Source organism: Ammospiza nelsoni, chromosome 7, assembly GCF_027579445.1.
Source record: "Ammospiza nelsoni isolate bAmmNel1 chromosome 7, bAmmNel1.pri, whole genome shotgun sequence".
Classification (NCBI taxonomy): domain Eukaryota; kingdom Metazoa; phylum Chordata; class Aves; order Passeriformes; family Passerellidae; genus Ammospiza; species Ammospiza nelsoni.
The window spans coordinates 12,806,949-12,830,687 of NC_080639.1; the positions used below are offsets into that span (position 1 = coordinate 12,806,949).

At 44.3% G+C, this 23,739-nt stretch overlaps 1 protein-coding gene across 1 annotated transcript in view; it reads right to left on the reverse strand.

Moving 5' to 3' along the window:
* Positions 1-23,739, reverse strand: part of SATB2 (SATB homeobox 2) — a 127,809-nt gene that overhangs the window by 23,459 nt on the left and 80,611 nt on the right. The window contains exons 7-9 of the mRNA XM_059476436.1: positions 18,288-18,500; positions 13,684-13,839; positions 1,808-2,005 (exon numbers count right to left, since the gene is read on the reverse strand). Of these exons, the coding sequence (XP_059332419.1) occupies positions 1,808-2,005; positions 13,684-13,839; positions 18,288-18,500 (567 nt within the window). The remainder of the gene's footprint in view (positions 1-1,807; positions 2,006-13,683; positions 13,840-18,287; positions 18,501-23,739) is intronic.

Below are 23,739 nucleotides of genomic sequence, written 5' to 3' on the forward strand. Positions count from 1 at the left end.
AATGTAATTACTTGGCCTGGAGTTCAGCCAGGAGCAGGGCCCAAGACCCCTACCCTTATGTAAAGTGTCACAAAATCTCCAATGACTGCAAGTGTGAGGACCTCAGCTTTACATCTCTGGCTGCTGTCATTGGTTCTTCATGGCTAATTACCTAATAGTGACCCTTGCAGCAAAGCTAAAAATCAAACCTTCCTTCTCAAAACAATTCAAGTCCCAGAGACTGAAAACTATGCAAAAATTACTTAGTCTTGGGTATCTTTTGACAGTAGGGAGCAGGTGGACAGCAGACCTTCTGTGCCTGGCACTGGTAGCTTGTCACTCAGAAACCTACTGGGGTTTTTGGATGGGCAAGCATAGCTTTAAAACGCAGCACCCCCAAAACACAAGCCTACTGTACCAACTGCATACCAGTCTCCAGAGTTTTGTTGTATGAAGTTACCAGCTGGTTCCATTTATTTTTCTTCATTTTTCATATTTTGACTGTAATAAATAATTAATCCATGGCTTTGTAACTTGCTGACAAATACAAATGCACAGCATTCCAACACACTGTAACATGTCACTCACAAGAGCCAACCTGCATGATGCAGAAAAGTGATGTGCAGAAGGCTTTGGGAAGTAGGCTAATCATCAAGGTCACTCTCAAGATCCCAGGGAAACTTTTTGTGCCCCTTAGAGGATATTCCCACTTGTTGTGGGCATCAGAACTGGGTTAATATGTTTAAGTCTACAGAGGTCTAATTGTCTTCCACATGTCAGCTTGGCCCTTTCTTTACCTATTTGCAGCTTCTTGGTTCCAGGATCCTATAAACTTTTTGGGACATGGAAGACAAAACTTGCTAAATTAATTACTTACAGGGCTTCCCCTTCTTTACAGCCCTGAGAACCTGAACCCAAGGAAACAGTTGTTTTTTTTTTTTTTATTTTAGGCAAAGCAAGGAGAAAGAAGTTAGCAGAAGAGACAAAAGGGACTGAACTAGGCAATAACTAATCTGAGTGAGACCTACATGTTTCAGATAGGCAGGACAAGACAGAGAAACCTCCCACCTTTAGGAATAAGGGAGCAAGATAGCTGGCAGCCATGGTAGCAGCATAAGAGCAGCAACAAAGAAAAGAGGCTGAATGCCAAGATTCACAGCAAGAGAAGCAAAGCAGTGCAATCCACCATCAAACAATGGGGAGAGTGAAGGTGGGAGGAGGAACTGCAAGATCATCAGAGAAATGCACAGTACCAACCCACCCCCAGAGTGGTCACATAATCTGGCAGCAAGTGAATGGTACTGAGTGCCAGGGGCTGAATTGGAGGGCTGAAGGGAAGCAGGGCTGCTGTGGAAGGTGTTGCCTCAGCTTTTTCGATTGAAGAAATGTCTCCTGAGCCTCTCTTGGCCATCTGTAGATGTTTTGAGTTTGTGACATGCATTACTAGTTATTAGGAACACACATTAATCTGATTTTTCTTCTGACTAAAGCTGGAATTGCAAAGAGAGTCTGTATTTTCACTTGATTTTCTGTACTTATATTTGTTGGGTTTTTTTTTAATTCTACTAATACCTGAGACAAGATTAGAACAAGGGTGTACACCCAAAAATTCATACTAGTCAGAAACGTAGAGAGGAGCAAAACAATCCCAATGAGGCTGTGAAATGAAGACCCATTCCTCACAAAATGCTCAGCATGGTCATTTCAGAAGTACTTTTAAGTTTCAGTCAATCCATAAAAAGCCCATCTCCACGCTGCACTCTTGATCCCCCCTGTGTTACCCCAGTCCTCCCACAGAGACACCCTGAGGAGACAGAAGGGCTCTGACCTGCACAGGCTCGGGGGTGAGCTGCACCACGTGCTGCATGCGCTCGCTGTGGTGGTGCCTGGACTCCTCCTCATAGATCACATCCCTCTCGTGCTGGGGAAGGTTCAGGAAGCGGCGAATGGTGCACAGGTTCTCCCAGAGGGTGCGGTTTTCTGGGCTTGGGTTTTCCTTCCAGCGCAGCAGTTCACACAGCCAGCCCTGCAAGGGTAGAGTCAGCACAGTCAATTCACCAAGCACCAAGGAACCAGATGTGAACAGGAGGTCAGCAAGACCTAAAGCTCTGGGCTCGAAGTTTTGCTGGTCTCATCTCACACAATAAACCCCCACCACCCCAAGCTGCCATTTGGTCTCGACAAATCCACGATATATTCTATTTCCTGCAAGTTGGAAAAACTGAAACAAGCAGCAGTGCTTAGCAAAAACCAGTGTCTCGTCCTCATCATATACACAGCATGTTCAAAATGTTCAGATATAAGTATTTTTCCTACAGAAAAGCAAAGATGAAACAGAAATGCTCCTCACTTCCATTTCAGAGCCCCTTCATTTCTTCATCCAAGCAAAAGAAAAGGAGACATAACTCCTGAGCCTTGCTAACAATCCTCACTGCAACCTGCAGCCACAGAACCAGAAATTCAACACTACTCCAAATGGCTAGCAGAATATACTAGCAAGACATCTGATTTGCTGACACTGTGTTGCACTGATTCCCCAGCTCCGAACCCCACTAACATTTTTCATCTTTAAATAATAAAATCTAAGAGAAGATGCAGCCTTACATAAAGGGAACCCTGGAGCATCCAGCACAAAAGCAGAAAACAGAGTCATGCAGAAGTTACTAAAGATACCGAGACACTAGGCAGAGGTAACTCTAAACCCAACTACAGATAATAGTAAGAGCATATTTTATTTGTGCTGTCTTGTTTAGGGTTAGTTTGAAATGCCTTTAAAAGGCTACTGCTATATGGAAGGAGCTGTAGGACCTCTCCACAGGCACCGACCGCTCAGACCTCTGAGGTGAAAGCATCTGCACTCCAGGAAGAGGAAATGACCCTGAAGCCCAGGGGCAAGGACAGCCAAAGGGCAAGAGCTGCTGGGGTGAGGACAGCCCCGCGTGCGCCGAGTGTGACCCGGAGTGCCCAGCAGGTGAGCCGGGGATGGCGGCTGCTGCCGCTCCTGCAGGGCCTGGGGACACAGCCAGCTCCGTCCTGCCTGCCAGCAGCCGGCCCACCGGGGGCTGGGGACAGTGGCTCCCCTCCTGTGCCTGCACGGGAGATGCAATGCAAATGACAGAACATGAGAAGATAATGCCGAGGATGCTGTCAACGCGCCTTACTGACTCCTGTCAAAATATTTTACCTAGTAGCTTTATAACCCATCATTTTCAAGCTACAGCTCAGCATTCTGACACCATTTTGACAGGCACCTTACAATACCTAAAAGACAGCTTGATCAATGTTAAAAATGTTTGGTACAAGAAGTAGCCAAAATTGTGTTTTCCTGAAGTGACCAGAGCAAGCTGAACAGCTGGGTTCATTACCAGCCCACGGGGGGGGGGGGGGGGGGGGGGGTTTTGGTATTGCTTTTTTGTGTAACAACTTGTAAGCCATTGACAACTTCTACCATGCACTCTAAACCCCGTGTATAATATCATAAGCCGTTGTTTGTGTTACTCTCCACTGTGTCTTCTGCCTTCACCCCCCCCAAAAAAGGCAAGATTTGATTATCTCCGCTGCATCAGCCAAGACAGCAACACCAGCTGTTCTCATTGTGCAGCCTCTTCCTCACGGCCTACATGTTAATAACCTGATCATTCCATTTTCTCCTTCAACTGCCGGCTGCAGCACAGTGAAGAGACAAAAACCCAGGCCCATCTGCAGCAGCTGTAGGCACTGAACTGTGAAGCCACCAGGGATTTATAAACTAATCTGTAACACAACACTGCCTTGTTTTTACAAGTGAGAGGCCACATTTGTGCAGACCTGATCTTTTCTTGCAATAAACTTGGAGGGCTGGGGGGGCAAGGATGGAAACAAGATATATGATAATTTACTTAAGGAAAAAACCCCTCTGTGCTGTATTTTCAAAGTGTTTTGATTGGTATTTGGGCAATCTCTCAGCCAGGTGAAGTCTGCATTTTAATGTGGTTTGGCCACATCCCTTACCCTCAATTGTCCTCCTTCCACAGCTCAGAAATCCCCCAAAACTTGGTCTCTTTTAGAGAAACTATAGGAAGAAAATCTCCCAGCTCCGCAATGTTTTCTCAGGGGTTCCTCCATATTGAGGAAATAATTTTTGAAATGGAAAATAAACCATCTGTAGAAAAAAACAATTCCTGTTGTTCCCGGTTTTCAGTGATCTGAATAACTCTCCAACTGAACTCTTTCAAGCTGTTTCAAGCAGGTATGTTTAACACCTCCTGGGAGATGCTGCAGAATGAAGACCCATCATGTAGCAGAAAACACAGGATAAGCCCTGCACCTGGTGGAGCTGGAGCCCATTGCTGGGCAGACCTGTGAGAAGATGGGGTGCCTGGCTCTGGCAGAACCCAGGCCCAGCTCGGCAGGGCCAGCTCCCTTCCCAGGGCTGGACCGGGCCGGCCGACAGCGACTGCGGCGCTTTGATTTATCTGTCCCGTTATAATCAGCGCTCATTACAATCACTTAGAGCAACACTACAGGCCTCATTACGGACTAGGCACTCGCTGCCATTAGTCTTTAAGAAGGATAGTGCTCAATTTGCCTGGCAACATGCGAGGTCCTGACCTTGGAGCTATTAGGGAAAAGATTAGACTGCAGTGTGACCATGTGTGCAGACACGAGCAAACCAAATTAATTTCTGGCAAAGGGAGGCACCAGGCAAGGACCCCACCATCGCGAGGACACCTGAGAACTTCTCCATTCCCCAAAGGAGATAAGCTAATGGCACGTTTAAAGGAGCCTGGTTCTGAAGGTGAAGCACATCCGTGGTATTTAGAGAGATATTAATCCAGTTTCCCCACAAAGTATTTGCTTGGCTGATCAGATTAAGGGATCTAGCCTTCAACAGCACACCCCCACCACAGCAGGCCCCAAGAAATCTGTGATACTTCACAGCCTCAGACATATTGCACCATGTGTACCCAGCTGCTACAATAATTAGCTTATGAATGTATCAGCTGGTTCTGTGATTTTTATAAATAATAACTAACCTACAGAGCAGAAAGATTTCCACGAGCCTAATATTAGCAAGAAATTGCAAGGTGCACCTAACTGAATTGTCATTGTGCTAAATGCCCTGTCTTCTCTCATGTTGTGCGAGACTGGATCTCCCCCAACACCATTTATAAGTATTTATTTTTGCAATGTATTTGTGTCAGCTTTCTTCACAAGAGCCATTATTCGCTCACCCCCACACATACACACGCATACCCACTGCGTGCATGTGTACACTTATCTGCATCAAGTCTGTACTTTCGCTACTCTTTTTCCATCCCTTCTTCTCTTTATTCAAGCATTCATTCAAGACCCTCTCTATCCATCTCTGGGGCTGTTTATTAGGCAATAGCTTTGACTAATACGTGAGAAAACACAGCGTGCCGCAGCTTACTCACACGTTCTTTATGGCTGCAAGTAACCGCCTTCCCCATGCACAGATGAAAAGTCTGCATCGGCTTTTTTAAATTATTTATTTAAATAATCTTAGCACGCCATCCAAGAAAGTTTTGCAGTACCAGGCAAAAAAAAAAAAAAAGTGTAAATGTCAAATAAAACAGTGACAGATGACAGTATTCTCTATTGAATAGCACCGTTTCTTCGTGCATGTTCAATGAGAACTCATGAATTATTAATACACAAAATCTCCTTTTACTGTTAAAAATCTCAACTTGGCATTTTTTGGTTACAATTTTAAAATTTTGTTTTATTTATTTCTTTGGGGTCTGTGTATGTTACACAGAGCTTTCCAGGAGAATTATTTCATTTAAGAAATGCTAACATACAGAAACTTTTGGAGCTACAGCCATTCACAGTGAATCTTCATCTATAGCTACATTTATTGGCATGAAGAAGGAAAAGTGAAGGAGACACTATCTCACCACCTTTTCCCCCACTCACCCACAGCATCTGAGCTCACTGCATTGCAAGTAAATACAACTTCTGTGAACATATTCTGAAAAATCTAGCTAATACTACACCCCTCCCCAGACCCATAATACACTGTGTTTCTGGTCCTGCCTCCTTTGCACATTACAGGTCTTGCTCCACCACACAAACAGCCCCCTTGGCTGCCAGAGCTACCAGGGAGCTTGATACACACCAGTGTCAATATGGGTGCAGAATCCAGCCCTTAATGTCTGTTTCTAAGGTTCTCAAATGGCAATGTCTTCCATTAAAAATAAGAGGAGGAAAAACAGCACAATTAAAAGATGCTTTTGGCTCTACATTCAGGCACACCCAGGGCTTGTGGTTTCAAGGAATTCTGCTCAGAACTTCCTTTATTTCACCCCAAAACTTCCAGAGGCATCAAGAATGCAGCCCAATTTAGCTCATTAAAGAGAGCTGCAGAGAAGTGGTGGCCTCTATTTTTGTTTTTCTCATGAGACAAGATAAACATTTTCTAAGCATTTTGTTTGATTAAAAAAATAATATATTAATGTCCTATTTTTAACCTCTCTGTCTTCCAATCAAATACATTTCCACATAGCTAAGCAAACAACAACAAAAATCTGCAGAAAGCCAGCCATTCCCATTGTGCTTTTATGCTGCTAAAGAAAAAGCATGCTTAGAACACCAAAGTGTGAGGCCTGGCACCCTCAAACTCCCTCAAGGACAGCAAGCTGGTGCAGCAATCCTGAGCCATATCTCTGTCACTTATCCCAGAGCCCTGTTAGCAGCTTGACCCTTTCACTTTCGCTGGGCTTACCCTGGAGCAGGGCACCAGACGTACCAGACTACAGTAAGGTCAGTTTTCCAGCACGCAGTACAGATGTGCACAAACACACTGACCCCCAAAACTGCTTCCTGCAGATCTGCTGCCCTGCAGCCTGCCAAGGACCACATTTCTGACCAAGGACAAAGAAGGCACATGGGAAGAGCTCAGGCTCACAGTCATGCTGGGGTACAGGTCCGTGTTTACACTTTGCCAAAAGCCACTGCAGGAGGTGGCAGTTGGGTGTCCACGGTGACTTAGCCACAGGCAGCTGTTCTGCTTTGAGCATGGATAAACCTGCAGCTTAACTGACCTTGTGTTTCCCTGCACTTACATTAAAATTATTAACAGTAATAACAACAATAATAACAATACAGTTAGTTGCCTGCACTGACATTTTCTAGGGTCTCCAGTGAAAGCATGAGTAGGCAAATGAAGAGGTTTTTAGTAAGAGTGATTCAGGAATAAATCTCAAAAATAAATGTAAAAGGCCGTTTCCTCACCCACATCATCAGTGCAGAAAATGTCAACATATGTGACAAAAGGAAAAAAAAAGCAGCAATGATTGACGCAAGTCTTGGAAGATTAGTAAAGAAATGCACTCTTCAGAGAAGGCTCCCTTCCCACATGGGATCACAGGAGTCCTCTGGCCAAACTTCCCCAGCATCTCTTCTCTCTGCTTAGTTTGGGACTCCACAGTGCAAAATGAGCTAGATAATATTCAGCTCTTGTTCCTTAGTCACCAAACTCTCTTACCATGAATCCAATAAGTGTCTATTAAAATAAATAAACCCCCTAATGATTCAAGATAACCTAATCAAGAAAGCTGAAATGGATAAAAGACTAACTGTAATGGAGAGTTCTGTCATGGCTTCAATGAATTCTTGATGAGGCCGGGGGAGGGGGACTGAACCTGAGAAGCTTTACTTGGAGAATTTTGATATAGTTCAAGGTTAATCACTCAACAGTCTGGATTTTCTGAAATGCTTGGTACCTTTCCTCCCCAGAAAATGCAAAGCACTTTCATGAGGGCCAGTTTCTCACTAGCCTCATAAAGCATGAAATGATAAAAAAAAAAAAAAAAGGAATGAGACATGATTCCTGAAGTACCTTAGATTCATGGGAACACCAAGTCTGCTTAGAGCTCCTGGCCTCAGAGGGAAGGATGCTGTGCACTGAGGAAATATCCATCATTCCAAGTTCAAACTGGCTTCTCCCCACACTAGAAAGGAAGTGTGGGCTTGTGGTTAGGGCAAGCAGTCCACCAGCAGCTCCTGGGTCTGCCAAGGACTCTGAGAGCAAAGTCCCAGCTCCACAACTGTCCCTTATTCATTCAGCTGCTGAGAGGCCAATGCACTGCTGCAGATGCTGTCACAGAATCACAGACAGTTTAGGTTGGAAAGGACCTTTAAAGATCTCTAGTCCAACCCCTTACAATGAGTAGGGTCATTTTCTATAGATCAGGCTGGACTCTGAGCAACCTGAATGTTTAAAGGGATGGGGCATCTGCCATTTCTGTGGGCAGCCTGTCCCAGCGTTTCACCACCCTCATTGTAAAAAGTTTCTTCCTTATATATCTAGTCTGAATTTACTCTATTTTAGTTTCAAACCATTTACTCTTGGCCAGTCACAGCAGGCCTGGCTAAATAAGCCCCATTTAAGTACTGAAAAGCTGCAATAAAGGCTCCCTAAACCCCTCCATGTCCAGGCTAAACAGCCCCAACTCTCTCTCTGCCTGACTTCACAGGAGAGGTGCTTCAGCCGCTTCATCATTTTTGTGGCCCCTTCTGGACTTGCCCCAACAAGCTGAAGTCCCTCCTGGGCTGGGGACCCCAGAGCTGGATCCAGTACTCCAGGTGGGGTGTCACCAGAGCAGAGGGTCAGAATCACCTTCCTCAACCTGCTGGTCAAGCTGCTTTGACTGCAGCCCAGGACAGAGTTGGCCTTTTGGGCTAAGAGTGCACTTCTGTAGCTCCTTACCAGCTTTTCACCTACCAGCATCCCCAAGTCTTTCTTGGCAGGGCCCTTCTCAATCCCTAAATCCCTCAGCCTGTGCTGATACCGGGGTTGCCCTGACCCAGGTGCAGAAGACTGTACTTGGCCTTGTCAAATCCCATGAGGTTCTTATGGGCCCACTTCTCTTGTCCTGGATGGGGTCACACTGTGATTTACAAGTCTGTGAAAAAGAAGCTCTAGTCTAAAGATACACAGAAGAAATTCTAAGCTCAGTCAAGGAAAGAAATGTCCTTCTGCATTTCCTCCATATGTGACAAGAACATCAACATATCAGCACAACAGATATGCCCCAGCTGTAGAGATTAAAAGCATCATAAAGAAGGCACTGAGATAAGGCTGTAAGAGTGCCCTGTATGCAAACACTGTACACACTCCACATCTTCACCACCAGCTGCTTTTTCTAGCGGCTGTTCATCATCACTGGAAGCTAATTAGTTTAAGGCCAAAGAAAACACCTATTATAAGCTAAATGGGAGAGAGAAGGCATCCCATCCTATCAAATGAATACAAGGGAATGTAAGTTGGGAAGGAAACAGGAAGGGATGAAATGAATGGTTTCTAAAGCTAATCCTTCCTCAAAGTGCCACTGCTCATTCCTCTTGCAGTTCCCGTACCTCCCTTTTGGAGGATGAGCAGGAGATAAGGGCATGGGAAGGTAGCCATGGTGTGGAGTCCCACCTAGCCTGGGATCCTGCTGTGGGCTAACACTTTCCTTGGCCAGAGAACTGGAAATGAGGCAGGTATCTTGACATGAAAAAGGAAAGTCAGAGGAAAGGCAAGGAACTATCACAGTGATTTTCATCCATAGCCTGAGGATTTTTTTTTCACCACGAGGGCCTCAACTGAAGGGCTTTTCTGCCCCCAAACTCTTAACCCTCACCAAGTTTATTGTTTGTTTGCTTGCTTTTCAACAGGGTAAAAATATAATACAGAGACTGATCCTTGGTAGCTTAACATTTTTTCAAATGTTGCTCCAAGAGGTCTCTCTTGCTTTACTGTAGTTCAATTGGAATAGAATCTAGTCTCTTGAAAAGAATTTCAGTTTCGAGGCCATACTTTTTGTTTTCACTGGACTGGTGGAGGTTCCATTTGCCCTTCCCAGGGCTGATCCCCAGCAACATGGTTCCCCATGCCACCCCAGCCTGATTAAGAGTCTCTTGCCCTGGCAGAGCTGTGGGAAGTTTGATCTCCATGTTCATACAAACTCTGCCTTCCCTCAGACTGTCAACAATGGCTCTGGCCAGCAGTGCCCACTATTTATTTATTTATTTTGATAGTAATTGTTTACTACAAACAGAACTACATTCCTAAACCCATTTTGCAAAGACTAAGAAAAAAAAATCTGCTGAGCACAGCACAGCCCCTGACAGGACCCTCACTAGCAGAGGTCAAAGGGGTGATGCTGCATCAGAGTCACACGGTCATGGGGAAATCGTTGAAATGGTTTTCCTGGAGTTGTACTCTAGAGCAGTTGAGGAATTGAATGTAGAAGCCAGCTGTAAAACCAACAATCCAAACACAATCCAAAGTCTCTGCCTGTCCCATTGCCCAGCTCTGCATACACACAGGCCACTAAACCTCTCTGAAAGAGCATACCAGAAACCTGTCTTGTGAATTAAATATAACCAGGGCAGCCTAAAGTGTAGACCAGAAAGCAAACCGTGGTGTTTCAGCCACACTCAGAAACATTCCCAATGTGCTAGTACAGCTCCCAGCTTTAGCCACTAAAAGGGCAATAGCAGGCAGTATCCCCGGACAATCCTGCGGTCCATTGCTACATCCCTAACAGCTGACAACTAAAATAGGAGGGCAGCTTTGAAGGATGTGTTGTGAGGGCACTGAGCTCTCAGCTCTTGCTGGCTTAAAAAATACAAAGGGATGCACAGCACTTAAAAAAGGCTAAAAAGATCTAGATATAAGTTGCAAAGAATAAAGTGCATATTGAGGTGAATAGGTGATGAATAAGTCAATGTCTAAAATTAATGGCTTGAAATCTTTATAAAGATGCATTCCCTTAAAGAATTCTCACCATAATACCTTTGTACCTCCATAAGGCCCTGAAACCTGCCTTTATGTTGACTTGTTGAGCTCTGTGATTTGCAACATCAGTTTCTAGAAACTGCCTTTTCTCTTCAGTTGCTGAGACACTGCCATGACTTAAGAATGAAGATGGTTACTTGTTAAATTAGAGATAAATAAACTCCACCAGTAGATGATGCCTCTTGCAATAACTGTTGTCAGTGGGTACCACTCTTCCTGTACAGAGACAGAAGAGGAAATGAGGTCTCCATAGCCTCTGGATGTTCTCTCGGGTACATGACACACAGCCCTGCGTATAAAATGTCAAAACATCCCTGTCGGAGATTCAGTGCCTGCTAAAACTGTGACGATCTCACAGCACCGTGGATTGCTGTTGACAGAACAGCAGCGCCCAACATAACACATGCCTTGTTAGCAAACTGGAAACCTCTCAGTAGTCTGGGGTGAGGGAATAATAGAGGAAGCCAACACAACACAAGCCAGGCCTGTGGAGAATAGCAAGTGAACGAACCTTGGCGGAGAGTCCAAGCAAAGCCTCAGACAAGCTCTTTTTTCCCCCCTTTCAAGATCCCTCTTATGCAAACATGGGCAGTTTTCAATGAGTGCTTCCCACCATGTAACTCAGCTGCTGAAATCAGCAGCATTTTCACCAGAAATTCCCACAACTGGCACAGCTGGCCCGTGCAAAGCACTGGGAACACCCAACTGCTAGTTTGCACACAAGCCAGACCTAAGGCTGACCATGCCATCATGGCTCTTCCCCATGCAGGCAGCTGTGTCCTTGCTTTTTGGCACTCCTCGGGGCCACAGAGCTCCCCAGCCAGTGGCAGGACACCGCAGGCACACCAAGCCAGGTCAGGGGCAGGCACACAGGTGGGCTTTGAGGCAGGGGGTGGCCCTGAACCACTGTGGTTCTTGGCTGTGGCTTCCTCTGTCCCTGCCTTCCCTCTTCCCTGCCAGTGTCCCCATAAACCACTTTCATGCTCCAGCAGAGCGCTATGACATCTCAGCATGGCGAATGCTGGGCCATCCCAGGGAGCCAGAACTGCTTTAGCAAGGCTGAGAAACAAAAGAAACATCAGCCTCAGAAACACTTCTTTATTCGCTGCTGCTGAAGGAACAAAACCTTTATGTGCAGTAACTCTGCTTTAAACAGTAACATTTGTAGATCCTGCTCTTAACCTTTTGCATCTGGTGTTCAAAATCTGCCCTGCTTTTTTTCCACGTGAAAGACTACAGATCTTATTTTTGTTTTGGCGCTGGTGTGCAATGCTGCCAGAGAAGTGCACTCAAGCTGGCACAGACCAAAGCTGGTGAGCCACCCAAATTATTGTTGGGTGGTTCAGTCCCTCTCTATTTCAAGAAGCCTCTGGGTATAATGACCGGAAGCTTGCAGGCAATTTTAAGCCAAACCTCAGAGAGGCTGGCATTCGGTCTGTGTTAAAACACTCCTTATTAAAAGCTGTCCAGTCCGGATTCTGGGTGGAACTTTGATATCTGCATGGAGCAAAGAATAAGGGGCACGTTTGCAAAATCAATTGTGCAGTTTTTATATTTACTGCACGTTTACCACATATGTCATTTATTACACAGTGGAAAACCGTTAAATGCACAGTAGTTGTGCCAAGTGGCATTATGCTTTTAACAGCTTTATTCGTTTAACAGCTCCAGTTCTCATTATATTTTGCCATGTGGTACATGAGATTTTTATGCATTTAACAGTTTAAGAGGGTTCCATGGTATTTTCCTTTTATGTATTTCATACTGAGCCTGGGATTTAGTTTGGGGGGTAGAAGGACTGTAACCCCTTTATCCTGACAAGAGAAAGCAAAATGCAAAGAAAACAAATGATTACATTAAGAAGGAAAAATTAATCAGATCTCCATGAGTCAGGACACAAATACCTGTAAGAAGGACAAGGCTTTCCCATGTGCTTGTGCTTTGATAGCCTTTGATGCTTTCTTTATATGCCTTTCAACTGCTTATTTTACATCTGCTTTAATGACTATAATGTTGTTTCCCTGAACAGAGGGAAGTGTGTGTTTTTCAGAGTGCATGCACCTAGATACTTCTATCCCACTCTCTCATTGTCATGTGCACATTTGTGCATTTTTTGTGTGCATACTGATGCCCTCTCCTTGCTGAACTGAATCATTTCATCCAGGATCAGAAGCAGCTCTTTTCACTGAGTAAACAATTCCTTCCAACAATCTCCAATCCACTTGCTGCCCTTCAAAAAAATCTGTCCTCATTTCCACAAAATCCCTTCTGGTGCATTATATTTTTTTAAAGAGCTGGATGAAATTTTTAAATTAATGGATTCTCTTCAAGAATTTCACCCCGACCTAGGTTTGCTCACATGTATTTTTTACACCCAAGGTAGAAATTAATCCAGCAGAACTCACTGCAGTGCCTTCTCATGCCTTTTTGTAAAAATGATTGGATCCAATGTGAATTATTCACATGGCAATACCATATGCAGCACATACAACATGCTAAAAAGGAAACACCTGCCTAATATTGCCTTCCCTCAGTTAACCACTTGAGAAAGCAATTTCATTACCTGCTGAATGAGTAGGATACCACCATTTTGGAAGTTCCTTGTCCTGCTAGCAGAGGTGTAAGTTATATACCACACATGGGAAAAGACAGACATGTTTGTACAAAAAGGGAGAAAAAGCTTGGCTGTGAACTGACCCTTTCCTCAGTCACTTTTAAAAGGGAAAAGAAAACCACTTAAGCAGGCAAAAGCCAAACATGACAGGTTCCCCAGAGATGAAAATTATTATTATGGTAGGAACAGATGTAATTTTATTGGTAGGAGGAAGAGATGCATCTAGTCCCAAACCGAGAGCTTGCTTTAAAAACAAAACCCCACAAAGACCCACAACAATGAAATCCCCTATACCACTCACCTGACTTTTATTGGCAGCCACTTTGGCAAACAGAGCTTGAGATACCTTGGCCCTTTTCATCTCCTGTTGGATCTCATCATAAATGGCAGCTGTGATGTTGACGTTGGCGCTGTCCGCCTTAATGGGGAGGTCTGTTGTTGGTGTCGAGGTTTTGGCCTACCAAGAGACCATGAAAATAATAATTAAAAAAGTGCTGCTTTCAGCCCAGCCATCTGTGCAGAAATTATCAAAGGATTTCAGTCAGCTGATGCCAAACTGCATTAGCTACAGAGGGACACTTCCTGTCCATTATTCTAATCAGGTTAATTGTGATTGGAAATAATTGCAGTGCATTCCTATAGGACATGCAAGGCCCTGTCAAGCCTCCCCCTCTCCCAGCATGTTTATTGAGCAGCTCAACAACAGGATAGGTAGCTGGGGCACTGGGCTGCAGGCACACACTGACATTGGCTTTGCCAGCCAGCTACTGCAGCATAGCCACCAGGCTCTACCTTCTCCCCTCTCTCTAGAACGGGCCTACACCTTGGAGGAAGAGCCAATTCTCCCAGAAAAAATGAGTAAATGGGTAGAGGTCTCTAAATAATAAATTATTACTCAATTTAATGCACTCCCTCAAGTCTCCCTCATCCTTTATTAAAACTATACGTATGTCATTTGAGTATGTATGGTTTCCCAGCCTTATCATCATTATGCTAGCCAGACTGTCACCTAATTTCACCTAGGAAATCAGTGGAAATGAAAAAAAAAAAAATCATTTCATAAAGCTGGGCTGTGGCACGCCTTTGATGTGCTGCCCTCATTCTCCTAAACTCATATTGAGATTTTGTGTATTCCACTGCACTCCTTTTAATTGAATGATTTCCCATCAGCTTCTGTGACAAATGAAGGACAATAACGGATGCTGCCAGTGCTTTCCCTGGGCTGGACTACCCCTGCAAGGCTTCTGTCAATACAGCTCAGAAGACTGCTACAGGATGTCCATTTGCAAGCCCCCAGGACTGGTGGTCCCCAGAATGCACTGGCAGGAGGGAGTGGCAGCAGTGTGCTGCTCACTGAGTGTGTCTCCCTCGGAGACAGATCTCATTTACTTTCCTGGGCTCAAAGAAGAGAGATACGAGGGCTGATCACTGCACCCCTTAACCTTTTAAGGGAAATGTGGGTTACTGATACAAAATCTCTGTTCTGTCTTGAAACATAGGGGTCTTAGGAAAGCACACAACCTAAATGGCAAAGCTCACAGCTCCCAACAGACCCAAACCACCCATACACCCCAGTGACCCTCATATTTGGCCCAATTTTGAACCTTTTCAGATGGATCCCATTTTTGTGTCAGAGTGGAAGTCTGCTAGAATACATCTAATGTTAATTTTTAACTAGGCAGACATGCTCAAACGTTTATTTGTTAATAGGAAGGTTAACTAGGCAAAACCAAACCTTCTGAACTTCTTCTGTTTTGTTGTCCTCCAAATCTTCTTCTTCCTGACATCTCTTCTGTATGGAGGCCACATTAATAATTGAGCCAAAGTCAGTCACGATAACACATTAGCCTAATCACTCTTCCTTACGACTTTGAGATAAAGCCTTAACCAACCTGTGTCTTCTCCCCTTCCAGGCTCAGCAGGCACTGCTCTGGGCTTGCTCCCTGCCTGTCGCAGGCAGGATGCACACAGAAAGGGTGTAAGATTTCCCTGTTCCCTGAGGCCAGCCCCGTGTGCAGGCAGAGACAGTTGGACAGCAGCTGGGGCAGAGCAGGGCCACCATGGCCCAGGAGGCCAGGGCCAAACCACTGCCATCCACAGGCCATGAGCTGGGTACAGTGCAACACAGGGACCCACAGGGACACCCTGCTCTGAAATTCAATGCTTACAGATAGGTGAGAGTTAGGGCAATTGTGGAAATGTAAGAAAACAACAAAGAGTTCATGGAAAGGAAAAGGACTGTCCAAGTCTGTCAGGACTGATTTAATGGAGATTTGTCAGGTATAAAAAAGTCTTCCCAGGCACTGGAGCCTTTGGCTAGCACAGCAGCTGAGGTCACCATGGCCTCAAAGGCCGTTATGGATGTCTGAGATCCTGAGAAGAACAAATTAGCATGTAAAAGAAAGATTTAAAATATAACTCCATCCTGCATGGGTCTACTACACTTTTAGGTCCACAGCCACATATCAGGAAAAAGCCTGCCCTGCACACCCTGAAAGCTGCTTTTTTATTTAATCACCAAAATAGGAAGGGCAAATACCAACCCAAAGTCAGTAAAATAAAGTATTTAATGTTAGAAGTCTAGATTCAAAGCTGGTCTTGATATTTAGAAGGAGTTTGACACTACTGAAACATCTTATTGCCAACAGTGGAGAAAAAAAAAAAAAAGTGTTTGCAACCACAGTGCTAGAGCACTGCAACCCAGTCCCTTACTGCTGGGGTTCTGTGTGAATACAACAACTCCCAACAGCTCAGAGCATCTTCCCCACAGCAACTGGACCCCATTTTCTGGATTAATCTGTCATTCTCACCTGGTCCTGAGCCAGGGATATCACAGCTGGGTACACCTGCCTGCATGGCAGCACGAGCACTTCCACAGGTATCTGCCATTCCTCTCCCACCCAGCACACTCAATCCCAAAAGCCTTGCTGCAGGGTATCGGTATCTATGGAAACCATGCCTCCAATTGCCATTCCATCACCTCTGGCACACTGACACAGTTCCTGCAAGGCTGGTACAGCTCCTACCCCTGCTGCCCCAGAGCACCCTAGAGCTGCAGGGCAGGCTAGGGAGCTGCTGCTGCCTGCGAGGACGGCGTTTGTCTCTCAGAACTCAGAGCAGGCATATGGGGAAGCGCAGTAACCGTGCTGCCTGCCCGGGAGCTGGGAAGAGCCTCATTTGCAGAGGTGTCCAAGTTGTCAAAACAGCACCTGTGCTGACTGGTGCTGGCCCTCTGAGGGCTGGGGAAATGTTACACAGTGGGCACAAGGCAAGCACTGGGTACACAAACCTTTGTGTGCTGCTTTTGCTGATCAAAACCCTCACAAAATTCTGTTGGATTCTTTGAGCTGAAATAAGGCAAATATGTGCTGGTTTATACTTCTAGACTATGGTTTTCTAGCAACATTTAGCTCTTACAAAGGCAGGCAAAAAAATCCATTACTTTAAATCATGCCCTAGCTGCGGCTACAGCATGGGAAAATGGCATATTTCAACACAGGAACAAAATGGGGCAAGAGATCCCATTTTTTTTCTCACCAGATTGCATCTAATCTCTCAATTTTCTTTTGGTGCTTGATTCTAGTACAAAACCTATTGCAATAAATGTATGCAGGAGTAAGCTATTTCTTTAATGAATCGACACCAATGCAGAAAGTGGCTACACTATTTAAATAGTAAAATAGTGTACCCACTATTAAAATCTCTCTATATATTTATTTTCACCTAAAGGTAACTAAAAAAGATAAGGAGCATACAATGAGTTTCCCATGTAATGAAAATTCAGTGCCAAATTTGGGTTGGCAGGATAAGCTTGCTTTCAGTGAAAACAATTCTTTATATCACATATTCGGTGACGTGCACCTACATGTCTGGGTTAAACTGAACAACCTCAACAGTTTCTACAAAATCAACACACCTTCTGTAAGGATGGTCTGTTTGAGTGTAACATTTCACTCTCCCAACAGTGGTTGTTTGCTTACTTTTAGCAGCTGTGACTAGAGAATTCAATGAGAAGTGATCATTGATATTATTAGAAGGGTTAAACGGGCCTATTTACTAAAGATCAGTTAAGTGCTAGAGCTGACACATCATGTCTGTACTGTTAGAAACTTCAGACTCAAGTTAATCAAATGTCATGACAGGAATTCATCAGCAGCCCTGTGCAAGCACCCTCACTTTGCAGAGTACACGTGTGGGACTGCATCAGCCTGGTACAAGGGGGGTGACTATTACAGTGTAGTTTGTGGATGCTCCCTCTCAGTGCAACCTAACCAGGGAAGAGTGGGCAGCAACAGCACATTAATAAACACATGCAGTTAAGTGAATGAGATAACAGCTGCTTGGGAGCTGTAAGCATCATCTTCCTTCCCAGCACACCATCCATCTCCACTTTCTGTACCTCAAACATTTACTTGTAAAAACGTCTAACACAGGGACCATGATTTCCTATGCAGAATATGGAGTACAGTATTTTCTAACATCTATCTAATGCACTATCGACCTCTCTTCACTAGACACTTTTATGGCAACATATATGAACCAGAAGCCCAGAAATTCCCTGTGCTCTAAAGAAGGTAATCAACACAGGTAAAAAGCTACATGCACTGTCTTTCCATAATATATTCTATAATAGCCATTTAAAGGACATATATCAATAGCCTGTATGTAATGCCCACATGCACTAATGTTACATACTATTTTGCCTTATGGCATTGATTAAAGATAGAATGATCATCACAGTGTCTTGCTGACATCCACTAAATGTCTCTTAACAGCCACTCCAAAACCTTACAAAAGATTTTCCACAACTCATCTGGGCAAGGGGAGCAACAGACAGAGCAAGGGTGGAAAGAAACTCCTGGAATTATCTGGACAACAAACAGGCAGTAAGGGATTGCATCTTACCTGGGGTGTTCTGGAGGAGCTTGGGCTGCTGGCAGCTGAAGACACCATGCTCACATTTGGGTTCATACTCCTCTCTCTCTCATCCTGATAGATACGATCCCGCTCCGCGTCAGGCAAGTTGAGGAAATTCTGCATTGCCCGTAAGTTTACCAGGAGGGACTGGGAAGCTGTCCTAGGGTCTTCTTCTTTACGCAGGATCTCTGACAACAAACCCTGGTTAAAAAAAAAAAAAAAAAAAAAAAAAAAAAGCCAGTCATGCGTTGATGGGTTTCTTTGGTTTTTAAAAATTTGTTTAGTGTAACCAGCTGGGTTGCAATACTGAGAATCTACATCAGAATCTCATGGGCTCTCCCTGAGGGGATATTTTGTAGGAAAGTGTTTGTCTTCTGGGGGCTGGGGTTTATTTTGGGACTGTCCTATTCTGGCATAGTAATAAGCTTCTGAGTACGGAGATACTGGATAGGAAGGTAGGTGCACTGGTTAGAAGAAATTGCAGTTATCACCAGGTGCTTGCTGCAAATATTTTAAGAGCTGTTAGATCTCTCTCTCTTTTTCTCTTTTTACTTGAAGCTGGGAGCGCTTGGCAATCCTGTTCATTTTTGACAAATCTGCCAAGGTTGGTAAATTTAGTTTCGACATTTAAACAGTGCAGGAGGTTTATAAAGAAAAATGCTTGGCTGGGTTTTGATGTTACAGTCCGCTCATTTCAGTTTGGACAGTCATTTCTGAAAGGAGAAAAATGAAGCAATAATAAAACCTTCGAATCTAGCTTCAGGGATTTAACCCATTCTTTCATGCCTCTTTTTTAAAATAACACAGGCTTCACATTGCAACTGTGAATGAACACCATATTAATCTAGGTTTTACAAAAGCCATTACACAGCATTTCTAAAAATTAAAGAGTAAAAAAATAAAAGAATTGGAGAGATGAAAATGCCATTAAAATAGGCTTACATCTAATGATGGGATTAAATTTATATGTAAGAGCATGCACTCACACTCAATGGTTCCATGGATTATCTAAAAGTTAAAGGCACAGCACACAAGTCTGGATCAGGGCCCACAGAAACTACCAAGGACACAGCGTGTGCCACCAGCTTCCCCCAGGCACCCCCTCATATCCCCATTTCACAATTGGAACTCCATTCCAAACAGCAAGAACAGCAAATTTCTGAACTATTCCTGTTTTAATGTACTGGGGTGCAAGGAAGGAGAGAGGGAGCATTTCTGTCCATCAAGGCTACTTACACCTTAAGGTAACATATCAAAATGATATCTTACTGTTAACATGCAATTGGCTCATTATTCCAAAAGGCTAATCTGCTTCCCTGAGCCATGTGACACTGCTCCTGCTCCCCTGTCACCTGCAGGCTGCACCGCTGCTCCCAGGAAGGCTGGCCACAGAAGCCCTGTGAAATCCCAGTGGGAGCTGGAGGGCTCCCCTTGGAGGGCTCCTCTGGGAGAGGAGCACTTCAGCAGCACAGGGACCTGCAGGGCCCGACACGGCCCCGCTGTGGCTGCTGACATGAGTGTTTGCAGTTACTTCACAGCCAGGACTCAGGCAAGGGTCCAAGGACAGGCAAGGCTTACTCCTTTCTTGTCAGAAAAATGTCACTAGAAAGCAGTCACATACCCCAAGCCCTGTAGTATTTAGTTTTCATTTATTTTCTTCCATATCAGACAGCCTCCTTCAAAAAGCCTGGCTAAAAGCACTGTCACTACAGTTGGCCAATTAACCAAACAACAACATTTTTAGTATAAACTGACCTCATTTACCAGTCTTCTTGACAAAACCAACTGACAAATATATGATATTCCTGTACCTGCATTTATCTGCTATTCAACACCTATACTAAAATACACATGTGAAACCTCTACTTCAGCAGAGTTTATACCACAAGTGCTCTAAGCAAGTTTCACACACAACCTGAAGGTAGGCTCCATCTTTTCAGCTTCTCATCTATATAATCAAGCTGAGACGCTCCCAATTACGTTTTTCTGCAATGATCAGTGTGGGCACCAGAAGGACTGGAGCTGGGAATGGAAGCATGGTTAGCACCACTCAGAAGTGGGATGTGAGAGAGAAGCTGGCTGGTGAAAAAGGTCTGCTCTCTCGGAACCAGCAGTGCTGGGCTGTCCTTTGGTATTTTGTGCGACCTCAACACCACTGCATGCTCACACCTGGCTTCTTCTTCAGGGTTTACCACCTCTGAGAGAAGCCAAGGACATTTTGAAAAGCTTTCTAAAGTTTAAAGGCTCATAGGCTGGGGGAGGTTAACAAAAAAAGTACACGCAGGAGCTTGAAGCGACAACCTGCGTGATTCCAAGATCAATGCAAGCCCTTATTAAAATTTCCCCTAAAGTCAGTGAAAAATTCTTTAAATGAAGTAAATAAAGGGAGTATTGGTTCCATTAATTCTTTAAATTTCTAATTCCCTATGTCTTTGAAAGGAAATGTATGTAAAACTTCTTTTTAGAAGAAAACCTCAACTCCAAAAATTGATGAGTTTAGTATGAAAGAAAGGGACCTGAAAGCTACTGGAGCTGACTCTGAAACAGTTTTTTTTCTCCCTCCCGTTTTAGCCTCACTAAATTTATGGTCCAATTTCAAAAATGGAGAGCAGAAACATACGTGAAAGCATGCCAGCAATTACTTTTCCATGCAGTCATTGACTCTGTATGTAAATCAGAGGCTCACAGGTACAAGTGGCTTGCTCATGGCACTAAGATGTATCTCAGTGCCTGAGATACCAACCCTTGTGCTTGCAGGCTCCGATTTATCACCACAAACACCTTTTCACGCTGTAGATTTGGTGCCTGCGCTGCTGCTCCCACGAGGATCTCAGCCTGAGCTGCTAGAGGGACACAGCAGCATTTTGCAGCATGCCTGTTCCATCAGCAGGCTGGGAGCCTCTCCTCCTAAGGCAGGCACCTGCTCCAGGGGGGACTCGCTGCTTCCCCAGCATACGCTGGCAGGGGGGAGCCCTGCTCCCTGTGCCCTGCTCCAGCCCCACAGGAAGGAAATCTGGCTGCCAAGAGGGTTTTTCTGCAGCTCCTCTAAGTGCTTTGGCAGCTTAGGAACCATGTACACAGCAGGAGAGCTAATAAGAAAACTGACTCATGAGGGACAAATCTCGTGTCCTCCTGCAAGTGAAGATAAACAACAACAGCGGTAAACAGCAGCAGCAGATAGCTGAGTGATAGGGGAGGATAATAAAATAAAGTGTCTTGAGAGCAATAGCGTTGACAATAATATAATTCTGAGCTACTGAAGTATACGCAAACTAACCAGCGAGCAACATTATAAAAAATAAAGTGATATTAAATAATCTGTTCAGCCTTTTTGTCACCTGCAACAAATTAGGCTTTCAATATGCAAAACATCTTCCTTCCAGAAAAACAAATGATCATGATTTCATTTAATTGTAATTTAATGAGGCATAATGTATTTTTTAAAGTGATATACACCAGGTGTGTGGTGAGGAAACTGGCCCGGCCAGACAAACCCTACTGTTTCTATTTTTGAGAAAGCCCTAAAGCCAGCCAGAGACTGTTTTCATTTCTCCAAATTATGTTTCTACTGGAGGGGGTGAGGGAGGGAAACCCACAGCATTCATAGATTTCTTATAAAATTCCATTGGCTAAATTAGCTCATTCCGACTTACTTACATCTCACGTATTAAAAAATAAAAAAACTGGCAGTTTGCAGAGTAACCAATTCTGCAAACCTAAAAGATCATCTTCAGGGACTAGAAAGTGTCAGTATAACTTTAAATAGCTAAACAGATCTTCTACATAGAACACAGCTCCCAGGATACATTTTAGGACATGTAGCTCGATAATATCTTTGCTTTTCCACTCCTCTGCATCATTTTTAAACCGGCTGCTGAAGAGGCAACTGATGAAGTTTAATGTTCACACAGGCTGTGCTTGCAAACGAGGGGTGTGATCGCCCTAAGACAAGGGCTCTGCACAGCCTGGTTTACCCTTGGAACTTAGACTATTTTTAAAATTACACACTGGATCCATAATTGACTTTAAGAAAATAATACCTGTGGTGGAGAAAAAAGCACATATCCAATCAAAACAAAAAAGTCACTGAATCTATTTAAGGCAGGAGTAATTTTGACCATGTTTTTTCAAACTAGCTGAAACGCAGTCCCCTCAGGCAAGCAAAGTCACTGTCACAGGAGTCTGCTTTGCATTTTTCTATGAAACCCCATTTGTGAATTTCTTTTATTTTTATTAACTACAGCATTTCCAGGACAAACAACCCAAACCTCACTGGCACCTAATCTTTTTTTAAGCAGTTTCTGAGAGACGATGCAGTGCAATGTAGAGCAAATGTTATTCCATGTGACTCCAACACCCAGGGGACCAAACTGACCAGCCTCTGAGGCAAACACAGGCTTGACCAAAGCACACAGAAGGAGAGCAAAGCCTCTGTGCCCTCCTCCCAAAGGGCTCCTGCTCAGGCCTGGAAAGGGTGGCAGTGAGAGCTCAGTGGGACAGCAGACTGCACTACCAGTGACCAAAGGCATGACAATTTTGCAATGGAACTTTTGAAAAGCAATCTGGCTGGGGGCGAGGCCGTGCTGCTGGAGTGCAGCCCAGGCACTCGTGTCCTCAATGTCCAGGGCCATGGGGCAGCAGGAGACTCCCAAGCACTGGACAGGGCCTCACACACATCACGTTCCATGACATGGATGGAAGTCATGCTCTCCCTCTTACTGACCTAAGCCATCTGACTACAAAACCAGGCACTAATGTTAAAGAGGTTCAGAACAGGCTTTGGACAATCAAAACACTGGCCAAGGCAAAAATTTAAATAAACCCAACTAATGCGCTAAACCTCAGTTTATATGTTCTGTATAAGGAAATTATATATATGAAAGACTGAAAAAGCATAAACACTTTTTCAGACTTTCAGTCTATTTGTGCCTCTCCATACTTCAGCTATGGCCAAGAGCAACAGAAAAAATGCTGAAATACCAGAAAAATATTGCTTCTGCAGTGCTTAAAGTTCCAAGTATTTTTAAGCCCTACACTTATACTGACAAGTTTCAATAGAAAAACTATTCTGCCTTCCATCAGGGATAGATGTGACCCTCAGCAGGATCAGAAAACATAGATTTATTATATTTCAATCTTAGACGTCAGTGATGTCAACCTGTCCCCTCTCAGCACACAAGGCCTGTTTCCAGCATGGAAGGCAGCACCCAGGGAAACACTGGTTAGCTACACGTTTCTACCAAACTACATCATAATTGTACCAACAAACTTGATTTTGCCAGGTTAAAATGACCATTTATATTTACAGCTGTTTGCTACTTGCAGTTGCAATCTGGAGGCAGCAGGCCAGTCCAGGAGCTCTGCAGCAGAAGCACTGACTTCTCACAACCCTTCAAGGAATAAAGCATTTCCATCTGCTGTGTTTTTCTCATTTCAAGGC